The 24,117-nt window shown below is 39.7% G+C and overlaps 1 protein-coding gene across 1 annotated transcript in view; it reads right to left on the bottom strand.

The window, feature by feature from the left end:
* Positions 1–13,883, bottom strand: part of plce1 (phospholipase C epsilon 1) — a gene marked incomplete at its 5' end in the record, with an annotated part of 40,199 nt that extends 26,316 nt beyond the window's left edge. The window contains 3 exons of the mRNA XM_022742723.1: positions 1,230–1,397; positions 1,672–1,826; positions 13,739–13,883. Coding sequence (XP_022598444.1) covers positions 1,230–1,397; positions 1,672–1,826; positions 13,739–13,883 — 468 coding nt within the window. The remainder of the gene's footprint in view (positions 1–1,229; positions 1,398–1,671; positions 1,827–13,738) is intronic.
* Between the last annotated feature and the right edge of the window lie 10,234 nt (positions 13,884–24,117).

The following is a 24,117-nucleotide window of genomic DNA, read 5'->3' as shown; positions in this document are numbered from 1 at the left end:
ATTAGTTAAAATTACTTTAATAACTAATTAATTAATTATCAGAACAGTTGCTGATTAATTTTTTGTTAATCATAATCAATAATCTGAATCACAGCAGTACCAATAATGGTTATAAAAGAATAAAAGCCCCCTATTATGTGACAAGTGCCTGCTGAAAAGGGATTGAAAATGAAAAATTCAAAAATATTGGAAGATCTTTTAACAGATATTTAATGTAAATATTTGACATAACACTGTCCATCGCTGAGGAGAATTGTAGGTAAACGTCGAAAGCGTAGTGTAGAGCCAGCTAGGGCAGGATACTCCTACATCATATCTTGTCTCCCTCTCCATCAGTGTCTTCACACTGTTGTCATTTGACTGTTGTATCATTGTGCCCATATATGGCTACGATGCACATTTGGGAAACTATTTTTCATGTGCCTCTCCTCTCGCTGACTTAAATGAAAACCAGCTGATGTGAAAGGCATGCAACTTAAAGATGACTTCATCATTCCCGATCAGTCTCTCTCTGCCTCACTTTCTCTTTCTCACCAGTACAGTGTTGTGATTGTTTATCCTCAAAGTCACTCGCCATAAAGACACGAGACCCAGGAGAGCAGCTTCAGCCAACTTACATTGCACAGTGTGCGCTTCAGTCATGAGCTGATATGTTGGTATGTCTCCGCACAGCATAGAAAACACAACAGCATAAAGGAAAACATGATTGCTGCTCTGCAACGCTTTTCAACCCTTCATATTCATGTCAAATCAGAGCACAGGCATTTTCACTGTCTCTGATGATGTCATTAAGGGCAGGCTACAGAGTTATCTAAACAGGAGAAACCTTTTTTTTTTTATAAATCATTATTTTCCCAATAGTTGAGAGGTGCCCCCTTTTCAATATGAGTAACTCTACGTCTGTATAAGGCTGTGTGTAAAAAGTCAAGGCATTCACGAGTCTCACCATCAAACTATCCCACATTCTTTGCTGAATCGTATCACAGATTCTCGAGTGATCTCATCCAGACTTCAGTTGTGTAGTAAAAACTGAGCTTGTGAGATATACTGTCGGCTGACTGGGAAAGTTACTGCGATTAGTCCCTGCAGGATTTAAAGGTGGAAGAGGCCTACTGACTTTACACCTAAAAAAAAGTGTCAAAAGTGGATCTTACAGTTGAGACAGAGCTGAAACAATTAGTTGATTAATCAATTAGTTGGTCAACAGAAACTATACTGGGATTGCTCACCTCGTTGAACCGTGTCACCAGGTCCTCCACAGCATTACTTCGCTGAGCACTCTGGGTAGGCATGGCGGGCGCAGACAATGAGGCCTTGAGGTTTGGGTGGTGTTTAGTTTGGCACTCAGGACTGCCCAGGTCTCGAGTGAGGAAACAGAGGTAGTCCAAGGGAAAGACCTGCAGTAAGACACACAGTGTTAGGGGTGAGTATTTCTTATTACACTGAAAAATGAATGATTGAACAGAGACTGGGATTATTATATTAGAAACTGAATGTTGAATGAATTGAATTTTGAATGTGTCTTCTTTCCCTAAGATGTCAATTCAGAATCAATATCTGTCTTTCCTGAACCCCGTTTCCTGTCCAACAACAACCACACAGTGCGTTTACTTCTTTTTTTTTTTTTTTTTTTTTTTGACCCCCAACATCTATTGTATGAATTCCTCCTACCCGTTGGTAGAGCTGCTGCTCTTGCTCGGTGAGGATACAGGCAATCTCCTCAGGGAACTGCACCAGGTGACGCAGCTCTGCCAGCTCCTTACTGATCCCACTGACACTGGGAGGAAGAGAGCTGCTGCTGGTCATACTGTTGGCCAGCTGACGTTCTGGATGGACAAGTAAAGGAGGCGGGAGAGACAAGAAGAGAGATCAGTAATTTTTTCCACATGTGATATCACCATCTAGCATACTGAGTGAGAGAAAGACGGGTAACATGAAAACAGGGTGAGAGAGATGAACTGTGGACAGGTTAATGCAGTCAAGGGGAAGAGGGAAGAATGAGTTGAAATCTTCGCAAGAGCACAAAGAAAGCAGAGACTGCTGCTCCTCATACCAGTGTGGAAAGAAGAGAGAGCAGGAATGAGAATGAGGAGAGATTAAGAGCGGGACATTATCTACTCTGATGTTTCCCTTTCGCCGTGAAAGCTCTAAGCCTCAATGAAATGTGGATCAGTTTTTCAGGATTAAACTGAATGTCACAAGTCTTCTGATCCACCAATCCCTGCATACCATACTCTCTCTATCCCTCGACCAGCCAAAGGAAGTCTGCACACTTCACCCGCTGGAAGTAAACAGCATTGATCACCTGCCAGTTCCTCTGTTTGGATTTCAGTCAGGTCCATTAGTCTGTCTGTTTACACACACACACACTCACTCACACACACACAAACCTGTCCTCATCTCTGCTAACAAAGGACTAATGGACAGTTTCTACACTGGTGCTAGAGCTGCCAGGTAGACATACAGTACATTGTCGGGATGGATGCCACATAAACTAACAGCCGTTTTCCAGCACGGGAGCTTTGCCAGGAAACATTTGAGGGAGTCTTTGAGGAGTTTCACCTACATTCAACTGCAGTACCTTACAGATCCTATTTTAGTCACTGGGATACAGTTCCTGCCCCGAAAACCTCTCTTCTTCTAAAGCACAGACTGTCCGGGTGAGGTTTTCAGCACTGAATGCTGCTGAGTGGTCAGACCCAAACCATTACACAACCTTTATTCACACAGAACCAAGAAGGTGTCAGTGAATCAAGTGTTTGTCAGAGAGGTAAAATAACAGGAAAGCAAGACGATGTACAGCAAATCAATTGAGTACCAGGAATTAGACAGATTCTCTCTGTCAATTATCACACTCAAAGAAATCTCACACAACCACCCACATACACGACTGTGTATGCACACACATATGCAGACACACACACTTAAAGGTTGTCCTTGATAATCCTTGAGATGTGCCACAGGTAGCCATGGCAACAGCAGTGATTGCTCTGCAGGAACAACACTTGCTTATTTACGCAGTTTGATTTGTGGATCCGGTCTCACAGCTTCTGTAATGAACTCACAGTGCTTGCGTGTGTGTGCATGTGTGTGTGTTTGGAAAGCATAGACAGGAAGGGGAAAAAAAGAAAGGGAAGAAAACCAGAATAAAAGAAAATAAACTTGATATAAACCTTAGTTAAAGGACGCAGCAGGAAAAAGTTGTTCGATCGGAGAGAAGATGGTGAAAAATGTTTCATACAAGCAAGAAAAAAAAAACAAGATAGAGAAACAGAGACAGAAAAGTGAGAGCAGAAGAGAGATGGGAGGAGAGGACAGAGAAAAGACAGAGAGGAAGGAAGAGATAAGTAGAATAAGTGGAAATTTTGTAGTTTACACAGGTGTGAGCTATCGATCACAGTTAGAGCGACAGAATAATCCACTAAATTCTTTAAATGTCCTACACAGAGACAGACTACAGGTTGCGAGCTACGATTCATGATACAGTGCAGACCGGGAGCATATTTTTCAGCCGTGTTTGCATTAAATGAAACAGGAGATTCAAAAGAATCTGACTACTGAAAAAATGAATGTGTTTCAGAGAATGGGCATCATACGCGACCTGCAAATAAAGTTGCATACTGAACAAATCCAAAGCACAAACACAGCACCTCCTCGAAAAGACGTGCCACTTCAAACAAGCGCTTTGAAAGAAGTTGTGTAGAAACAGCTGCAACTTATAAAACAATCAGACAATGAAGAAAAGTGCGGCCACCTACATATCAGACCACGTAGTTCATCTGGTTCACAACATCTATCATCTGTCGGCTCCTCTCTTCCTTTTGCATGGTGAAGGTATGCACGAAAATAACCTTAAGGATTGTCTTGTCCTTGGCTTCCCATAAAAAAAATGTAAAAAAAAAAACAAAAAAAAAACAGATACCTTTACAGCAAAAAAAATATCTGGCTGAACTAACCCTGAATATTTTTAAAAATAATGAAATTAAATGAAAATTGTGAGTTGTTTTCTTATTAGAGAAAATACAATTTGAAATATTAAGTTTATAAAGTTTAAAACTATCCAGTCTTACATCTATCAAACATACGAGCAGTATCTCTCTCCTCTCTCGCCCTGAACTGATTTTGCAAGCTACCCTTTTGAAGTGGAAATGGAGACATTCTCAAATTAGTCATATGAATTTCATGACCATACAGAGGCCTCAATCATTCATTTATTCATCTTTCAAACTGGGAAACACACAGGGAGACAAAGCTGTCAGCCAAGGCAGTGACTGAAAGGTCTTAAGAGATTCTGGGGAATTAATTAAAATCAAATGTGCATTCGCAGAGAAAACAGAAAAGTCCCAACAGTAAAACAGTGATGATCAAAAACAACAACTGCACTGCGTACAGTATATACAGCGATATATATATAAATGTAAATTCATTGCTATTTAGATAATTTTATCATTCAAAAGATCATTTTTGTGTCAAAGCACTGGCTCCAAATTAAAATTAATTTATCCAAAAAATTGCATTAGAAAAAAAAGTATCAGCAATTCAATAACCTTTATCATGTGCTATTCATGATATCCTCAACTTCTTCCTGCAGAGCTTCACACACACTATACAATATCAGCAGTGACAACAGAAAACTCTGATAAATAAACACTGGGACTGATTACTGGATGGAATGAGATATTGGATTCCAGTGATAGTGATAAGTGTATCTAATATTATCAGCTGTAGACCCATGAGAAAAAGACCTCTAACCTTTTATACATCATAGACCCTAGTTTGAGAAACACTGATAAGCCACATTGAATTGAACATGCAGCACTCCTGCTGTGAGACTGAGAGAACATGAACCTGGACTAATTGACCATGATGTCCCTGTGATTTTTATGCATGGGTTTACTCATGTGTAATGCATGCTGCTGAATACAAATACCCTGTGTGTGTGTGTGTGTGTGTGTGTGTCTGTGTGTGTGTGTGTAGGGGACTCTAAATGCAGAGGTGAATGGAGTACATTGGCTGAACATCCTTTTTAACCACTATCGTGATATTTTGGTTTTCAACAAATTGCATGCCATTAAGAGAGGCAGGATGTGTGTGTGTGTGTGTGTGTGTGTGTGTGTGTGTGTGTGTGTGTGTGTGTGTGTGTGTGTGTGTGTGTGTGTGTGTGTAGCAAATCAGTGTTTCATGCGTGATTTCTGATACTAATAGGGTATAAGGTTCAGAGGTTTAGAGTGCTGCATGTTGACTGTTCTGAAAAAAACATTGGTCATGTCTGTAATGTCACATTTTACAACATGGACATGGACAACAACTCTGATTATTTGTTATGACTTTATGTCAGCTTTGCCAAATCTCTGATTATAGTAACTTTATTTCAGCCACGATGACCAGTTCATCCATCATCACATCATCCTGCACAATTTATATAAAGTAGATATTTGAAAAACACTGCAAAATGAGGAGCACCTTCTTCAGTCAAACACTCCATCTGCCTGATTTGCTTCTAAGTCAACCAATAACTGACTCATTGCTGAGCATTGCTTTTCAGACTGGTTGAAATCTTTCAACAGTTCACTGAGGTTTGTTCTGTTTATTGAGTGATTCACAGCTATTAATACCAGCTAAAGGAAAGGAACCTTGAACATAGACCGCGCTGTCTTTCTTTGCCAGCCAAGTCCACACATAAAGCTGATGACATCTTCCCCGCACGAGTATGTAGGGCACTCAAACAGGTGCAGCATGAACACTTTAAGTCAAGGGACTGTTCATGAATTAGCTTTTTGAACCTATAAATACATCATACGTATAAATTTTATTTAAATCATCAACAATCTTCTTTATTTTTTGCTTTCTGCTTTCTGGGTGGAAGAGTCATGTCCACAAACGTTAAACTGTCCTACACCTCAGTATTAACATCTGAATCTTGAGCTACTGTGGTGTTGCGTATAAGCAAACATACGTACATAAAAAATATATCATTTTTCAAACAATATAATCAAAAGCCAAACTGCAGCATCAGGCAGTTTCCCTTCAGACAACAGTTAAACAAGTTCCTCGGTTATATTCCATGGCATAAATAGCAGAATAACATCTGATACTGCCAAGTCCTTCCTGGCACGCATACACATACACATGAAAGTAAATACACGAAAAAGTCATATACACCCTCGTGCAGATGAAAATCAACAAGTAGTAGCAAACAAACTAACAGTGGCAAACATCAACACACAAGAATAAATAGTGTAAGGACTCACAGTACGTAGACGCAGCCAAGTACACAGACACACAGCAGCAGCAGAAGCAATAAACATTGATCTGTCTGACTGCTGACAACACTGAGTTATCACAGGGAGTTTTCCCTCTTGGATCAGAAATGCACACTATTGCACATACAGTCCCACGTGCAGACATAAATATAACATTTAGAGTCTTCTGACCTTTCGTTGTTGGAGGGGAGGACTACGACAACGAATCAGCGTAAAGATAATTTCGGACTGATTGAGCAAATGCTTCCTTGTTATGAAAGCAAAGATCAAATTAGAGCATCAAATAGGGCACATAATTAAATCAAGTGAACGTAGATTTGGAGGTTTTGGAGATTCTTAAAGCAGCATAGTAGTGCTTTACGCTTATCTTCACATGAAAAGCATCAGGTGAAACCTTACTGTGAAAGAGGCACATTCACTTTCTACTTGCAAACATACTTTGAAAAAAAGAGACTTAAGACCTTTAGCCAGTAACTTCACAGTGACTTGATACAAATCAGATGGAACACATGGGTAATCTTTGTGGTTTTGTTGTACACTGTAAAACTCAAAACATATTCATGGCCATGTGTGACATTCATTCTTAGGGTCAGTTCAAAGTGATGTTACCCAGAGACCCAGAAATTCTTCACTGTCATGCCATCAGGTTTCTGGTATAAAGGGGGCACAGTGCACAGCACTTCATCACACACACACTTTCAAAGTGCTGTATCACTGATCGCATGTTTCAATAAACATCAACTTTTTCTAATTAAATCACAATGTTTGCTACTGCCCCCTGCAGTTTCTATTGGTTACAGACAATCGCAGCGAGTTGGTGGCTAATGTGTTTTGAATGTATGAGTTCATGAAATCTTGCAATATATGCACGCAACACGCAAAGAAGAAATATATATGTATATATAAGGCAACAAAAAAACAAAGCACAAAAGGCTTGCTTTTTAAAAAAAAAAAAAAACATGAATCAGAGGTAGGTGCTTATTTCCCAGTAAGCAATGCAACATTAAAACCTTCCCCAGATATAGATACACCTTTTGCAGTAAAATCTACAGAAACACAGAAAAACACAGAATTTAAGAGGGTGCAAACGGCCAATTAAAAGGTACAAGTCAAACACAAAAGTCCTGCCTAGAGAGTTACAAAGTACAAAAACTGAAACTATGAGTCTGCATTTGGCAACAATTAGAAAAAAACGGAGACAGTCATGTAACACAGTCACAGGAAACCCAAGAAACTAACTATAAAAATGTAGTATCAATAGACATTATATAATCCAAAACCTGAGCAAAGATTTCTATCCAAGATGAAACCAAATCTTGTTTTTATCTTACTTTCTTAAACACCCAGCTGTGCAACCATGTGAACATATTGTTTAAATACAGTACTCCCTTTTAATGAGTTAGGTCCCTTTGATTTCTGCATATGCATAATAATGAAGTGCTGACCACACTAGACAACGTACGGTAGTTCCTATTTACACACACATAAAGACACTACATGAACACAAACACATGTGCACACACACGCAGACAGACTTATTTCATATGTGAACTCCCCAGCCACTGAAAACCAGTTTAGTTTGTGAGGACATGAGCACCCACACTGCACTGTATCTCACATTTCCTCTACTCACTGATCAGCTTGAAGTCCATTCTCTGAGCGTGCTTCATGGTTGCTAGATACAGCTGGCCACTCTGCCTCCCACACTGACAGCTCAGTGCCGGGGTGACCGAGGTACACTTGTCCACATTTGAGCCGCCGGTCTCCTCTCTCCTGCAGCTGCTCTCTGTCTCTCTCTCTCTCTCTCTCTCTCTCTCTCACTCACTCACTCACTCACTCACTCTTTCTCTCTCGCTCTGGCTGTCTGCTCTACTTCTCTCTCCCTTACTCCATTTCTAACTTGAACTCACTCCAACTCGCACTTTGTCTTTGATTCTCTTTGGCTCACCTGGCTACTCTCCCCTTCTCTTCCCAGCAAACAGTCTTTCCTTGCTCTCTCTCTTGAAGACATTCACTGCTCCTCTCTCTCTCTCTCTCTCTCTCGCTCTCTCTCACAGTCTCTCTCTCCCGCCCACCCTTCATTGACACCATACATAGTTCACAGCCGTGCGCTAGAGTTGGACCAGTCAGACCATCCCACTGCACAGACACACACTGCCATCATTTATATATTCATATAAACAAAGTATAAAACAAGTAATAAGGGGAAAAAAAACAAAAAAAACAATTTAACATAGAAATCAATCAATGAAAACTTAAACGTAAATTCTGCATTTTTGGAAAACAAAATATCATTTCCAAGTATGTGTGAAATAAAGTCCCAGTAAGGTGCCGCTTGTTACTGAGGTGGTTACACTATACTTCTAAATGTGTCTAATAGGACTTTACCTGTAGTTAATATATGAATGCTGAAACAATCAGTAATTAATTGAAGAGTCCAATGACAAAAAAAAAATCACAAATTAATCAACCATTTTGATAATCATTTCAGTCATTTATCAAATATGATGATTTCCCACTATTCTCTGTTTGAGGATGTCACTTTGGGCTCTAGGGAACTGTGATGGGCACACTTTTCTGACAATAAATCAGTTCATTTAAAAGTGATCAACAGATTAATCCCAGCAATAATGAAAATAGTTGCAACCCATACATGCTAGAAATGTGTATTGTGAATTATACATGTTGCCCTATATTTGTTACTTCATACTGCACATATAGCACAGAGCAGAAATAAAAGTATACTTGAAGATAAACATTTAAATGGGTTCAATTCAATTTTCAGAAATGTATCATTTTGTTTTTAGGTGTCACAAACCAAAACTCAAGCTATATCAGTCTCTTAAAAGGAGTATAACATTCCCTCCTTTAGTACTTAATTAATTACTTAATTACACTGTTATTTATCAGAGCCATGGCTAGCAGGTTTGTTCATCTGTTATCTTGGTCAAAATACTGTATCTTTGATTACAGTAGATCTAATGCATAAATTCTGAATATTGTACAATTTATACTGAAAAGTTTAGATAATTAACGAGAGAAAAAAATGTCACAATCCAGTATAAGAGCATTCAGCGGAATATTTTTAGCAGTTACGGTCATGTAAACAGTGTGTTCTTGAAATACTTGTGACTTCCGTTCACTATGATTCCCCACCATATCTGCTGTCAGTGGGTCTTAAATGCTGGCAGGCAACACAATGTACAATGACGACTGAGAGGAAGAGTGAAAAGGAAAGAAAGACCACTACCAAGCTGGAAGGATGGCAGCCTATAACTGAGCTGCCTACTTCCTTTTCAGCAGTACAGTAAATTGTGCTATGAAGGAAATGAGCTCAAGAAAAGCACTTAAACATTTATAGTTCACATGAATATGGCTAAATCCCAGTGGCCTTCAGTAGCTGTTCATTGTACTCAAATGATATGGTTTGTCAGTTAAGGAGTGAAACAATTAATGCCAGAATCACACAGCCATTATTTGAAGAGTGACACCTGCTCCACAAATATAAAGGATCTATATCTATATCTATATGTTTGGACTTTTTTTTTGCCAATACCTAACTTATATTATTTCTTTTTTTTAATATCTAGACTGTGTCTGTAATGTAATTTGTGTGTTTGTCTTTTTACCTTGCACCATTGACTACTTGTCTGTTTCTCAGATCAATGCTTCAAGCGAAAATATGTTAGATAACATGAGGAATGAATGAATGAATGATTGAATATGATGTTTTGGTTTCTTCTAGTGTTGCCATGACTATTTTCACTATTGAAAATACTGCAGACTAGTTTTTCGATTAAACGTCTGATCTATGAAATGTCAAGAAAAGGAGAAAAAAACTGCTTCAATTGATGCACTTACGTTAGTTGATGAACACACACATTAACAGATGCAAGCCTTGAGCATATGCGAACTGAGAACATGTCCATGTCTATATAAAACATACTTAAAAGGTGCATTCTCACAAATATTGTGCTCTCATGAAAACCACCCCAGTGGAAGCCTCAAACATCAGCAGTGTTGGAGCTGACATGGACTTCACACGTTTCACAAAGACAAGCTCCATGAAACAAAAACAACTGCCTTTAATTACGGGCATATTCAGCAATGATTTATGGTCTCTCTATTTCTCAGTATGCCTCCACATGTGTTACAGCAGCACACACACACACACACACACACACACATACACATACACATACACATATCACCTTGACCTTACCCTTGTCTTAACCAGTTGGCATTTTTTTCCAGTACCAGTATTTGCCTTTATAGGTGTTGACTCTCACAACAAAAGCCTGTCACACTGACCCAGACATGTGCCAGCTCAACGTGTAAGATGTCATTTATCAAAACGTCCTCCTGACCTATACCACTAAAACCACATCATTGCCATGTCACAGAAAGACATAAGTCTTTCACATACATCAGAGTAACCAGCAAAATGCTTCAGATCGAGACAGTGAATGTGGAACGTAGAGAAGGTAAAGAAAAACATTCCACCTCTCACCACTCACAGTAAAACTCTAAGAATACACCAAGGGTGGCCGGGTGATTATCCTGGTAATCCATGAAAGCATTTGGGCCAGAGCCACTGGTCAGGTTTGTTAAGTGGCTCCTCCAGCCCCAGTTTTTCTGCCACTATCTTGTACCCAAAATCAATTCTTCATGAGGCTAATAATAGGAATTATATGCCCAAACACATTGCATTCACAAGAAAAAATAAATAAAAATAGGAAATGTTTGCTCATAATCATTACCTCTGTACGTCATAGTCGTGACTTAGTATGTCATAATTATGGCAAGACAAACTCTTGTTGTACTATAAAGTTGTACTATAAATAATATCAAGCATTTGTCCAATGTAACACATGCTCTTACAAATAACTGCTGGCATCAACACAACATTTACTGTTTAAGACTCAGACTATTCCAAATCCATCTGAGCTTTTACCTGTGATATGCAACTGCTACCAGGATAGAAGAAAGAGTTTTATTAGAGAATACAACACACAACATTTCAAAATAGTAGTACAAGAGTGTCAGTATGAATGTTGGGTACTGAAAAGAAGTTACAGCTCTGAGATTAAAGATAAAGATACAGAGAATCCTTGAATAAAGTAACAAGAGCGGTTTCACTCTTTTTTTTCCCCTTTCCGCCGACAGCTGCATTTTCATTACAGGGGAGAATGAAGACCAAAAAGATGGAGGAGAGGAAACGTATAGAGAGAGAGAGCATAAAAGCCTGTTCTATAGAGATGGCACAAAGATGACCCCCTTCACCAGAGAGGATAAAAAAAAAACCTTTGATTTCCAGAAGAGGTGGACCACGTCAACAGATAGTGGTGGTACACTTCTTTTCTAAAGCTGTGTGTCTCTTTCAAACATGGCAAGTTTCATGTGACAAACTCAAACCTACCGTAGCGTATTTATGAAAAATGTGTGAGTTGTGTTACATTTGATGAAGATTTATGGCAAGTTTCAGTACCAAACATGCATTACATGTTTCTTGTCTTTATTTAAGATGATGCTGCCCCTGTTACAGGGGCAGCATCATCTCTGGAGACAAGACGCTGCTTTCTGGTACTCTAAATGTCAAATCATTCAAATGGCACATGCCTGCCTTTGACACACAGAGGTGGTTTGCCTGGGTGTGTGTGTGTGTGTGTGTGTGTGTGTGTGTGTGTGTGTGTGTGTGTGTGTGTGTGTGTGTGTGTGTGTGTATACGTACAATGTGGCTGTGAATATGGATCTAAGCCTAGTACGGTAATGCTAATATGCAATGTTCGGTGTCTGGATAGCTTTGGTACTAGGTTAGAGAGACAGACAAAGTTAGATAGGGAGTCTCTCATGCTGTCGTTGTGTGTGCATGTGTTTGTGCATATGTGTGTGTGTGTGTGTGTGTCTATGAAATCCTAGTCCTGCCAAGACTTGTAAGCTGCTATGTGTGCGCGTGTCTGGCTCTATTTTGTTTCCTGTAACACCCATTAGAACAGAACACAGTGTCATGGTGAAGATATGCACCATGTGTGTGTTTGTGTGTGTGTGTGTGTGTGTGTGTGCATGTGTGTGAATGGTTTTTACCTCCTTTCTGGCCAAAATTAAAGTTTGATTATCAGAATCAATAATAAAGTAAATCACAGAGAAACAAAAATAAAAATGAATGTTTTGTGTGAGCTTGTGTGTGTGTGTGTGTGTGTGTGTGTGTGTGTGTGTGTGTGTGTGTGTGTGTGTGTGTGCACGTGTGTACGTGTGTGTACGTCTCCTTGATGTTGGCAGAGACAGCCTGTCCCCTGGCCCACTGCCAGTGGAAATTAATGTCAGGATCGGCTTACATTTAAGTCATATGTAGCATCATTGTAGAGAAGTGGACAGACAGTTACCAGCTGAGCAACTGACCGACAACCCCACTGGTTGGACAATGAAGTCATATGAAGAGAGAGAGAGAGAGAGTATGAGTGATAGAGAGAGATGACATACGCTATGCATGATAAAAGTTTGTTTATTTTCTTGTCCCATTAAGGAAAATAAGTTTTATAGTTGACCTTTTAATGTCTTTCTCAGGGCATTTCAGGGACAGAGCTAGCTGCTACCCTGTGGTATATTAAGGAAAATGAAAAGCAGGCGTGTGTGTGTGTGTGTGTGTGTGTGTGTGTGTGTGTGTGTGTGTGTGTGTGTGTGTGTTTGTGTGTGTGTACGTTTGTTTTTATGTGTTTGTTTGATGTGCATATAACTTCTTTTCAGATGTTAAGGAATAACCGAATGTGTGCACCCAAGTGTTGAGCGGATGCTGTGGTGTCATGGGGGCTTTTTCTTCTTCTTAATGCCACTTGAGCATTGTGTGTGTGTGCATGTGTGTGTGTGTCTGAACTGGAGAGAGTGAGAGCGGAGAGAAGAGGATGGTACAGAGGAGGGAAAAGGGACAACAGCAGAAATAAAGAGAAAAGACAAAAAGGAAAGGGCAACCACTGGGATCAACAACAGACGTGCTCCTGCCGACCTAAAACCCGCTGTGGACAAGGAACCATGTGGGAAAAGAGCAGAGAGGAAGAGAAAAGAGTGGAACAGTGGATCACAGGGGAATAGTGAGAACCTTTTCTTCTCAGAATCAAACAGACACAGGCCCTCTGCCCAGAGTCCCTGCTTTCTCTGGCCATCCAATTTAATGCTCCTCTGGTCTGATCTAGTATGGAACTGTTGATTTTCATTGTGTAACTGTGTTATATACAATTACTGGAACACAAAGTTTACCTTAGGGGCAATAAAGTTTTATGATATACAACACAACTAAACAGAAAGTTTAACTCTTCACTACTCTTGCATACATTTCAAGCCCTATGCTTTTGAATCTGACTCAGGATAAACTTAAATACTCTAGGCAGAACGGACCACATCAGTTTATTACAGTGTTAATTCACAAGGTTTTCCCGCGCTCAAACAAACAAATAAACAAAACCTTTTCCATACACACCCACCTTTTAGCACAGCGTGGCTGTTTGGACCCTGGGGCAAAGGGTAGGGCAGGGCAGAGCGCGCACCAAGAGCGGTTGTAGCCTCTAGCAGGGCTCCGGTCAGGAGGGAACACACCGATGTCCTCTGGCCACAAGAACGATAAAACCTAGAAATGAAGTGTCAAGAGGAAGAAAATCATGCCCAGTGTCTACGTACTGTAAAGTGTTTGCCTGCCTTTGCTTTTGTTAACAGGCCAAAACAGCCAGTAGGAGGCCTAATAGCAGGCTGTCTGGTCACTTGAAGCATTCACAACGAGTATCTGTGAAATATACAACATCAAAGCTTTACACTGACTTCTAAACTGTTTAAAAATTTGTATCTAGTAGATGTCTGGTATGCATTCTCATGATCTACTATACATACAGTATGTTAAGTAATTGTAGATGGCATTTGCAATAGATGATGAGTAAGCAAGTCTTAAGACAGACTTTCTAGTGACTGACTGTATTTGTCTCTCACATTCTCACATTCAGAAAACAAATCAATTTATCTGACAGTTATTCTCTAATCAATTAATCATTTGGTTAAAGTCCATTGTTTATTTATCTATTATTTATGTCCATCACAATTTCCTAAAGCCCAGGGGATGCCACCTTGTTTCGTTTGACCAACAGTACAAAAATATCCTCATTCTTTAGTGTTTTTTTTTTTTTTAAAACTAAAGTGCTGTTTTACTCATCACCAACCTGTTTTATGTAACTAACACACATTACAGCCACCATAAATTACGGTATTATTTTTTTCCACTTTTAAGTTGCTGTTAATCATCTACCTTCACTTAATTTTCTAAATGTTGAACTGTTAACAATGGACAAATTCACAGCATCTCCAGGACAAAATCTTGATGCACATGATGCACAAGGACCAAAAGGGAAAACTTGCTAAGATTGGTGTAGTTTTTTAACATGACTGGAAAAACTATATAAGGCAAGAAAAAGAACCACAACAGCTACAAACCCAGGTGGCGGAGAGGGATCACAACACCAGGGATTAAGGAAGGAGCTCTGATCAGGTCTGGCACAACAAGACTCCCTGAGACACACACATCCAGGGCAAGACAGCAGTAGCTTTTTGGCGGGATGAATCAGGTTGACTTCTTCTCTGTCCTGCACGCAGTTGGTAACCTGTAAAGGAAGTGATTGACAAGCATGTCTCTTAGTGGGAAGCAAAACTGGCAAAAACCAGAGTTTGAGAAGTCATCAGAGCTGTGCTGGCAACCTCACAACTGTCAGTCATTGAAAAATATTCAGTTCAGTTAGATCTCCTGTGGCAAGAAAAACACAAACTGCAGTTTTCACCAGGATTGTCTCATTTTGCTACAAACAAAAACTTCATCAGTAATTTGAGAGATCACATAAAAAGTTTTAAATCCAATTGAACTCCATCAACCTTCGAGTGTGCATGAACAGAATAACTGAGATGAAAGAGTCACACAAAAGCTTCAAGGCAAAATCCACTTCATCTGGAGCTGTTTTTCACCTTTCAGGCTGTTATATAACATTTGAATCAGAGGTCATTGTCATCAGCTCCTCTTCTGTGGTCATTCTCAGAAGCAATTTCCTCTTGACAGAGCAGAAATCAAAGCGTGAAAAGAAAGAATTAATAGAGAGAAACACCACTGTGGCACATAACAGATAGGAAGAAAGGTGGGAAAACGGATCCAGACAGAAATCATCTGAGCGAGACGCACTGATAAGGTGGGTATACAGAGAGGGAAAATAAGCAGCAGACAAAAGGTAAAGACAGAAAGAAGAGACGTCACTGAGGAGTTTTAACTGAGTGAACGTTTTGACCTTAAAGAAAAGCCTCCTCCTCTTTCCGTTCACACTCTTCTTGGAACAAAATCCATTTGACATAAAAGGAAACACTTATCCAAAACGAGTGGCTTGTTCTTTGTCCTTGGGTGAACCTGCAGATGAGCTCTTCTGCTACGAATTTCAGAGAAAAACCATTAAGGCAACATTTTGTGGCAATGTAAGTGGGCAGTAATGCCCTTCAGCGGCGATGGATATTACAAAATCGGACAAAATCAATACTGGTGACAGAGTGGGGGATGAATACAATACAAGTTTAATGAGAAAATGCAGCTTGAGCGGAACTGTCATTGACAGTGTTGATCAGCACTGCCTCACACTATTGCCAAGAAGGAGGTAGGTGAAGGCTAACACCCACAGGATTATTCTCATATAAAGTACATGTGAATCTGTGATCACTCTTTTAAAAAATGTCCTGTTTGTATTAAGCACAGGCTGGCAGTGCAGTGGCATAACATACACATACACACCCACAAACACACATAGTGCAATGCCAACTCGGTCTCCTAATGGGATGGGTTTCCTGCATGGGGTGTAGGCCTCGCTGTTGTCAGATCTGAGCCATCTCCAGGGAGAGGAGACATACCAGCCTGCACGTTTGTAGAGTGAGAGAGCCAGAGTCAGAGAAAGGGTGAGACACAAAACACACACACACACACACACACACATACACCTCCTTTCTCAGTAACAAGCCAATTATGGGAGATACACTGTATATTGACCTACATTCCAGAAACAAGCTTATTCCTAAAAAGCTGAAACTTTCAACGATATTAGGAAATCAAACATTGTGATTAAATCCATTTGGACTAATAGCTTCTCTGATATTTTCTTTCCTTATCCAGAACCTTCACTGACTCACATTTCTGGTAGAAGACCTCACTTGCTCTATCAGCATGCAGAGACTGTGCACGTCCACTGCACAGACATGAAGTCTCCTACGTTAACACTGTATTCTTCCACATTCAAAAGGAGCTAAAAGCAACAACTTGGCCTCAGTTATACATAACACTCATGCCTTTACTATGTACTCTACATTTAGATGGCCATGTTTTTAGTTAATTATGGCTGGATTTTATGTTTTCCTGTTGCTAATAAACAAACAAGCCAGGAATCTTGGGTAGAGAAGTTATTAATGCTATTTTGCTTGATTACTTGAATATTTCTGTACTGAGTGAGCATCAAAGCTTTAAAAACACCATTGGAATAAACTGCCTTGAACAACAACTTATATGGGGTTTGTATTTGTGTCTATAAATCATTATTCCACAATGCCTGTGCCAACCACCACCTCAGTACACAGAGTCTATCTTTGTGTACAAGCCGTTCTGCTAATTGACTGAAGTTTTCTGCAGCACTCAAGAAAAATGGATAAAAGGACCATTAAGAAAATGTTGCTGGGTTGATGGGTGATGATATTTTTGCCTTGTATGGTTCGTATTCATTATATTCTATCCTGTTAAACTTAAATTTTTGGCAGTTAAAGAACACTTTATTAAGGCAACTTGATAGGATCACTATCTAAATCAGGGTTCAACAGAGCCAACATACATATTGTACATATTCAACTAAAGTCAATGATAGTTGACATTTTGTGCTGTTTAAAGATAAAGTATGACTTATATTGGCAATGAATGACCACTACTGAAAGTTTCCCCTGGGATTTTCATTACTTTGTATTGCTGTCGTCTACAACCGCATGAAGGCCTTAACGAAACAACGAAACAATGAATACTAAACGAACTATTAAAAGATAGAGCCCCTTCAGTGCATCTGGTGGAAACCTCTGGGATATGATTGTGGACTATTAAAGAGATGATTATTAAAATGGGGCCAGGTTATCCAATCTCTGTACTTACTTTACCTACTATTTGTATGTTTTCTCTGCCACTGAACGTGGTTATAATAGAGGTTATAATAGAGGTTATAATACACCCCCTGAGCAGCGTGACATCTTTAGGGCAGATTGGAGGCTACAGTGAGTTGCTATCAAAAAGTGACGAGATGGGCCGGGGCTAGCTGGTTAGCCTGCTAACTTCAGTAGAATAAAGACATGATAGAGACGAGAGTTAACATTGGCGTCTCTTTCCATCAGTGGAGACAGCAGTAAATGAATGAAATTTGATGATGAACTCACAACGTTTCTTCTAGATTGGTAAGTAAACAGCTGTTAATACTAACATTGGCTATGCAGTGATAGCAAATCTTACAAATATGTCCTTTAAAGTCAATTTCTTTCCCTTGTTTTCTTTTCTTTCTCAACATGATGACATTTAAAAAAGGATACTATCTCCTCAGACTGTAAAGGTTAAACAATGTTAGTTCTACTGTAACACACAGACCTGCAGTTTGAAAGTGGTGACTAATGGAGCATGAAAAGTGTGCGAGAGTGTGTGTGTAAAAGAAGTCCTGACTACAAAGGACACCGTAGGGTATGTAGTGCTGCTTTTGATGGACACAGAGCAGCTGTCTCCATGTCTCCACACACACACACACACACACACACACACACACACACACACACACACACACACACACACACACACACACACACACACACACACACACAAAAACAAACTCATCTTCAAACCCCAGGCAAACACATGGACATACAGATCAACTTTCATTCAAAATGAAAAAAACGCATGCACATTACGACAGTGCTGTATGTCCATATACATACACAATATTTTATTTATTTTTTATTTTTTAATCTATGATGGGAGATGTTTCAGAAGTTTGTCTTTGATCTGACTCTCAGGTTTCACAGATGTCCCAAGACAAGTGAATCCATAAATAACAAAGACAGAATGGAAATTTACTCTTAAGGGCACAAGGGAATGAGGGAGTGAGTGACGGGGTGAGTGGGGGATTGAGGGAGTGAGTAAACAAGCTATTAGCTGGCTTTAACATCCATTAAAGGTAAATAATTAAATAAATCAACAGTATTGTTCATTTTCATTTTCGCTGATACTTTTTTAATCTCAATTTAAAAAAACACCATTATAATCAAGGCAGGCAGAAGGACAGAAAGTACTGCTTTGTAGCTGCAGTCACGTCCGGCATGGGTGTGATAATTGCATTTCAGCTTAGCTACATATGTACAGGTTCACCATGCTCTTCTTCCTAGTAAGTTACAGTACCACTGATCTCACCATTCAGCCAGTTAGCAGAACTATGGCTGCGTGAGTCAACTGCCACTAATGCAGCCTTGTATCTCATGTTACACTGTGTCGGCACAGGAAATGCAAATGGCTTAAGCTGAATGAAGGTAAATTATAACTGCTAGAGGCAGCTGCACTGATTGAAAAATTGACTCCTCTTGCAAATTGAACACTGTATAATAGACAGTTAAAGTCTGTTTTGCTAATCAATGTAACAATAATAATTGCATACAAACAATTTGATCTGTGTTTTAGGACATTGTGCACAAATTCAAGTGTTCAAGTATTATGCTCCCTTTACTATATACTACATACACACATAAGTTTTAACGGCAGTTATAATATCCCAACTTGTATTTCCCAACTGCTGGAGGCTTACAAAACATTGAGGTAACCGTTTGCCTCAGACAGAGTATGCAACACTTTTCTTACTAAAAATATTGCCCTCCTGAAACATTTGTTCCTGTTAACAACTTAGACAGTTTCCTCTCTCACCTTTGAACTCCAAAATGACATCACCAATCTGACTGTCAGTGCGGTTCAATGACGTATCCCATGTGTTTGTTTGTTCAAAGCTTGCTGACACCTGAAGAGTTTATAGAGGAGGTTGTCTTTCTCAAGGACACGATTCAAACTTACGGGATGTCCACCAAGCCATGAATTAAAAGAAAATAACATAATTGTAAAGTCACCAAACACCAATATAAAGTTACATTGACTTTTATGTTACTGACAATCAGTCCAGGTAACCTACAGTTATGAATGAGTCTGCCATTAAGGCCCATTGGCGCTCTATTGGGTAATTTCTCTGCCTGGCAACAGCCATTCTGGGAAAGGATTAGCAAGGGGCACCACACAGATCTACTGAACTTTGAGCTGGAATGCACACACACAAAGCCATATCCATACGCATGCTAAAATGCAGACATGCGAACACACTCTGACTCATGCCCGTGCCGTTATGCATCTCATACCAGACATATACAGTATCTGTGGGCTGGAGCTGTCTCCCTGAAATCTAACCACCCATATCTTGACCTCTTTACTTTGATGACTCCGACCCAACACACACACACACACACACGCACACGCACACACACTCAAATACTCCCACACTGACAACATCTCGACACACTAACACTCTCCTTCTCTCAATCACACAGACACATAATACACACCCCTCTTCAGTCACTCTTCAATATTCTCCAGTATTCCAAGGCAGAGGTCCCGCAATACAATATAGCCCAGCTGTCTGAGAAATGCGGTGTGCGTCTATACCTATTCAATCCCACTATTGCCATTGCCAGGACACAAACTTTAATCTGGTATTGGTATCATGAATTAAATGCACACAAGTGCTCAAATGGGATTATACTAATCACTGCTTTTGTACCCTGCTGGGCTGCCATCCCCCGCTATACTCTCCCACGAAGCTGACATTCAAGGAGAAGAAATACATCATTTTGGCTGAAATCTACTTTTAGAAGCATCATGGAGGGTCGAGGTTAGCTGAGGTTAACCGGGGGGAGGGGTGGTTAATGTTAAAAGAACTCTGTTATTCTGGTCTGAGGTCACTGGGAGAGACGTCAGTCTTAACCCTTCCTTCACAGAAAAAGCAGACTTTCATCTTAAAGACATTTGCCAATCGTCAGAGTATTGTTTATTTTGGTCTTCAAAATTTATTTCACAACTTGCATTTTTTAATTCATCATCATTATTATTATTATTATTATTATTATCTGAAAAACAGACAACAAAACTCGCTGTAGAAAAGTGCCTCATTTCATGATACATCAAAGTAAAATCACAATAAGTCTGATGCAAAAGAGCATGTAAAAAAAGGTTCACAACATCATGAAGAAGCTGTAGGATGTGGCGCAATTTCCTATTCATTTCTTCATCCCATAAAATGTCTTTCCAGCTTATAGCATACACCATTAACAGCAAAGATTAGCAGGCAAACATTAAAGGAAACTTGGAGATCAGGTTTGCTCTTTTAAAGTAAGAGCAATTTCATCAACTCATCAGGAAAATGAAGCCACCATTTATCACAGCAGTGATCATATAATCACCTCTCCTGCACATTACTCTCCAATGTTTCTGCCTGACTAAAATGATTTTTGCAGAGCAATAAGAACTCAGTGGAACTCAGCTGAATCTTCCCCATGCTTCATTCTGTAAATACTGTAAATCACTAGAAGATTTAGGTCTGAGAAAGCTCCATATTCCTAAAATCCTTCATACTGCTTGGACTGCGTGTTTGCTTTAACGCAGTGAAAATGGAGCCGACAAAGCTCTGTGGTGGGAAATGAAGAAAATGTGCACCCTGCCCACCCAACGCGACAGGCATGTTTAAATCAACTACACCTAGTCTATTTGAAAACTCGGTGAGGAGCCAGGTATGTTCAGCAGCTCTGGTATCTCAGCATGTCCGGACACTCTTAACTCCACCCATCCTTGACAGCGTAAACCGAATCAAAAAGACATAAACCAAGCACACCCAAACATGCCACGGAGACATCCCACCTCCGAGGTCAAACATGTGAAAAGGTGCTTCAAATTTGCTGCCTGCTCTGCGATCACTGGTTTTTATTTCTGTGTGTGTTTTGTTGTTTACTACACACACACATAGCACACCACTCATCTCATCCCCAGCTACTTTTAATCCTGGTTTGCATCACTCAAAAACAGACTAAGCACCGTCCTGTTCTGCTCTGACCTTTTCTGCTGTTTCTGTCTCCACAAGGTAATGTTTGCCTTCCCGCAGCCTGAGCCTGGACTGTCTCACTGCTGGATGGGTGAGCGCTGTGCTCAGTTGTGTGAGTGTATGAGCTCACAGGCAAAAAAAAAGAAAAAGGTTGTGTATAATGATGTGTACACAGAAACAGATTCTATATGTATACAGTTTTTTCATGTGTATTCATAAAGGTTGTGTATTTACTGTATGGTCTGTGTATTCCTGTACTTTTGATGATGCAGATTTTTATCTGCGGGTATGGGAATATCCTGTATGTGTGTGTAGGTGGTCCACGTACTACTCGTCTACTAGTCCCTCTTTTGAAGAGTCAGTGTTGCTTAGACTAGAGGAGCCTGACGTCTGAGTATTTGCAATGCAAAGCAATGCGTTCACACAAACAATCAAGCATCTGCAGCACATTTCGACACGAACATAAACCATATACAGTCAAAGTTGCTCACACATTAAACACACATTTCTGAGCTGACGTACTTTTTTTAAAGTAACAAAACAACAAACAAACAATCCTGATCCTTGACTGATATTTCATAGCTGATTATCAATGCATTGCCTTGGCCCTTAGGTTACAAAGTGTTGTCTCTCTGAGAGATTCAGCGTTGCCAGCCACATTAAAAAGATGGAGCTGGAGACAAGAGATGTTTACAGCGCATCAACACGTACAGTGAGAACTGGACTGACAGCAACATCCGCTCCAGTGGACACAGAGGAAATGACTGACAGAAGACAAAGAAGACAAAACATGACACAGATACGATGCAAAAGAAATACCTGAACTGAAGAAAAATGGGTGTGAAAACTGAATGCATTCGGTTATCACGCAACTGCAGTGCAATTTTGTTGCTTTACAGACTAAGGCCTGAAAGAAAACCTCTCTTGTGTGACTCACATTTTAGGCCAGGCCCTCTGTGGCTCAGTGGGTGGATTATGATGATAACATTTCTGGGGGTTAGACTCATGCAATACTGTAGTGTAAATGCAATGTGGGTGTTGCAAGGGTTTGGGCATTTGGGAACCCCCAAAAGTTTTTAGTTTTTATTTCTTTTCTGGGATTCCCAATAACTGGAAAACTTGGCATTTTCTTTGTCCATTAGATGAAAATGGCCTAAATTATGGCCAAAATCAAAAATAATATACATTCTAGATTGATACAAAATCTCAACTGGTTCATATATGCATTTAACACACATTTAAATCTTTATTTCAAAGCTGTAACAGTGTGTTATTCAATTTAGCTCATAACACCACTTATGACCTGCTGGCTCTGGGCCCTAGTTATGTAATCAGGTTAAAGGCATGCATACAGCATCTGACTCTCTGGTTGCACAGTTGTATCAGTTGTTGGCCTGTGCAGAACCAGATAGTTAAACCCTTGTACATTTAGGCCCTTTGTCAAATTACAGGAAATCAAAATAGATGCTCAAATTACTTTGCTAAAATGAATGGAAATAGAAAGGAAGATGATGGGAAGATGATGGGAAGATAAGGGAACGAGGGAGAGGAGAAAGAGAATTAATGAGTGAGCGACAGAAGTAGAAAAAGTTGGAATGATAGAAAGAAAAAAAAACAATTATAAAAGAGATCAGCGAGGTTTGAGGACGGTTTGCCAAAACAGGAATAAAGGTTCAATAGAAAGCAGGAGAAGAATCAAGGAGAGAGGACGGAGGAAAAAAATGACGGATGAGGGAGCGGAGGAGAAAGGACATGAAAAAGGACAGTGCAGCAGCAGAGACAAACAAGAAGGTGAGGAGAGAAAAACACTGGGGAGCATAACAGAGGAAATGGAGAGGGAGGCCAAGGGTGACTAGAATCATAATCCCCTGTTGAATTTCACAAGGAGCTGTTTCACCAAAGATCCAAGAGCTAGGCCCACCTCCCAACACTGCCTCACACCTTTAACAAGCTTAGGGCATTATTGTGTGTACTTTGTGTGCATGTGTGTGTGTGTCACACAGAAGTCAGGTCGAGAGCAGTGGAAAACTGTGATGGGCAAAGAAAGAAATAAAATAAATGAAAAATAATTGCTATTTATCATAATCTCAAATAGAGAAGTTACCCATGAACTGAAATACTACACACAACATTGACAACATACTGCACGCTGTTGTAGATTAGATAAGCAGCATTAGATAAAGACAAGCTACTTTTGCAGGTTAGCAAGAAAAAAAGAAAGAAAAAAAAGCAACAGAGAACACAGAGAAAGTGCAACAGAAAAAACAGGTTTACAGGAAGGAACCGAATAATCAAATTTGTCGAGAGTAAATAGAGAGTAGAAAGAGAATGACAAGCTGTGTTTGGTCACACTTGTGAGATCCCAGGTATTCATGTCAGAAGATAATGTTGAGCAATACTTTTGAGGAAGTTACATAGCAATATTAAATAGATATAATTAGAATTATCCATTAATGTCATTATTACAATTACAACAAATTAAAAATCACAGTAGGTGGTTCTTAAGGAGATCATCCTAAATACACAGAAGATAAAGGTGAGGTTAAAGGAAACTTGTATCTTCATTGAGTATCGCGTTCATAGGTTTCACTTGATGTTGCTCACCAGCAGCACCACAACAATTTAGGAGATGAGGACAACAAATTAAGCTTGATTAA

The sequence above is a fragment of the Seriola dumerili genome, unplaced genomic scaffold (assembly GCF_002260705.1).
Source record: "Seriola dumerili isolate Sdu_G_001 unplaced genomic scaffold, Sdu_1.0 BDQW01000068.1, whole genome shotgun sequence".
Lineage (NCBI taxonomy): Eukaryota > Metazoa > Chordata > Actinopteri > Carangiformes > Carangidae > Seriola > Seriola dumerili.
The sequence above is the reverse complement of the archived record's forward strand: the minus strand, read 5'-3'. Positions and strand labels throughout refer to the sequence as shown.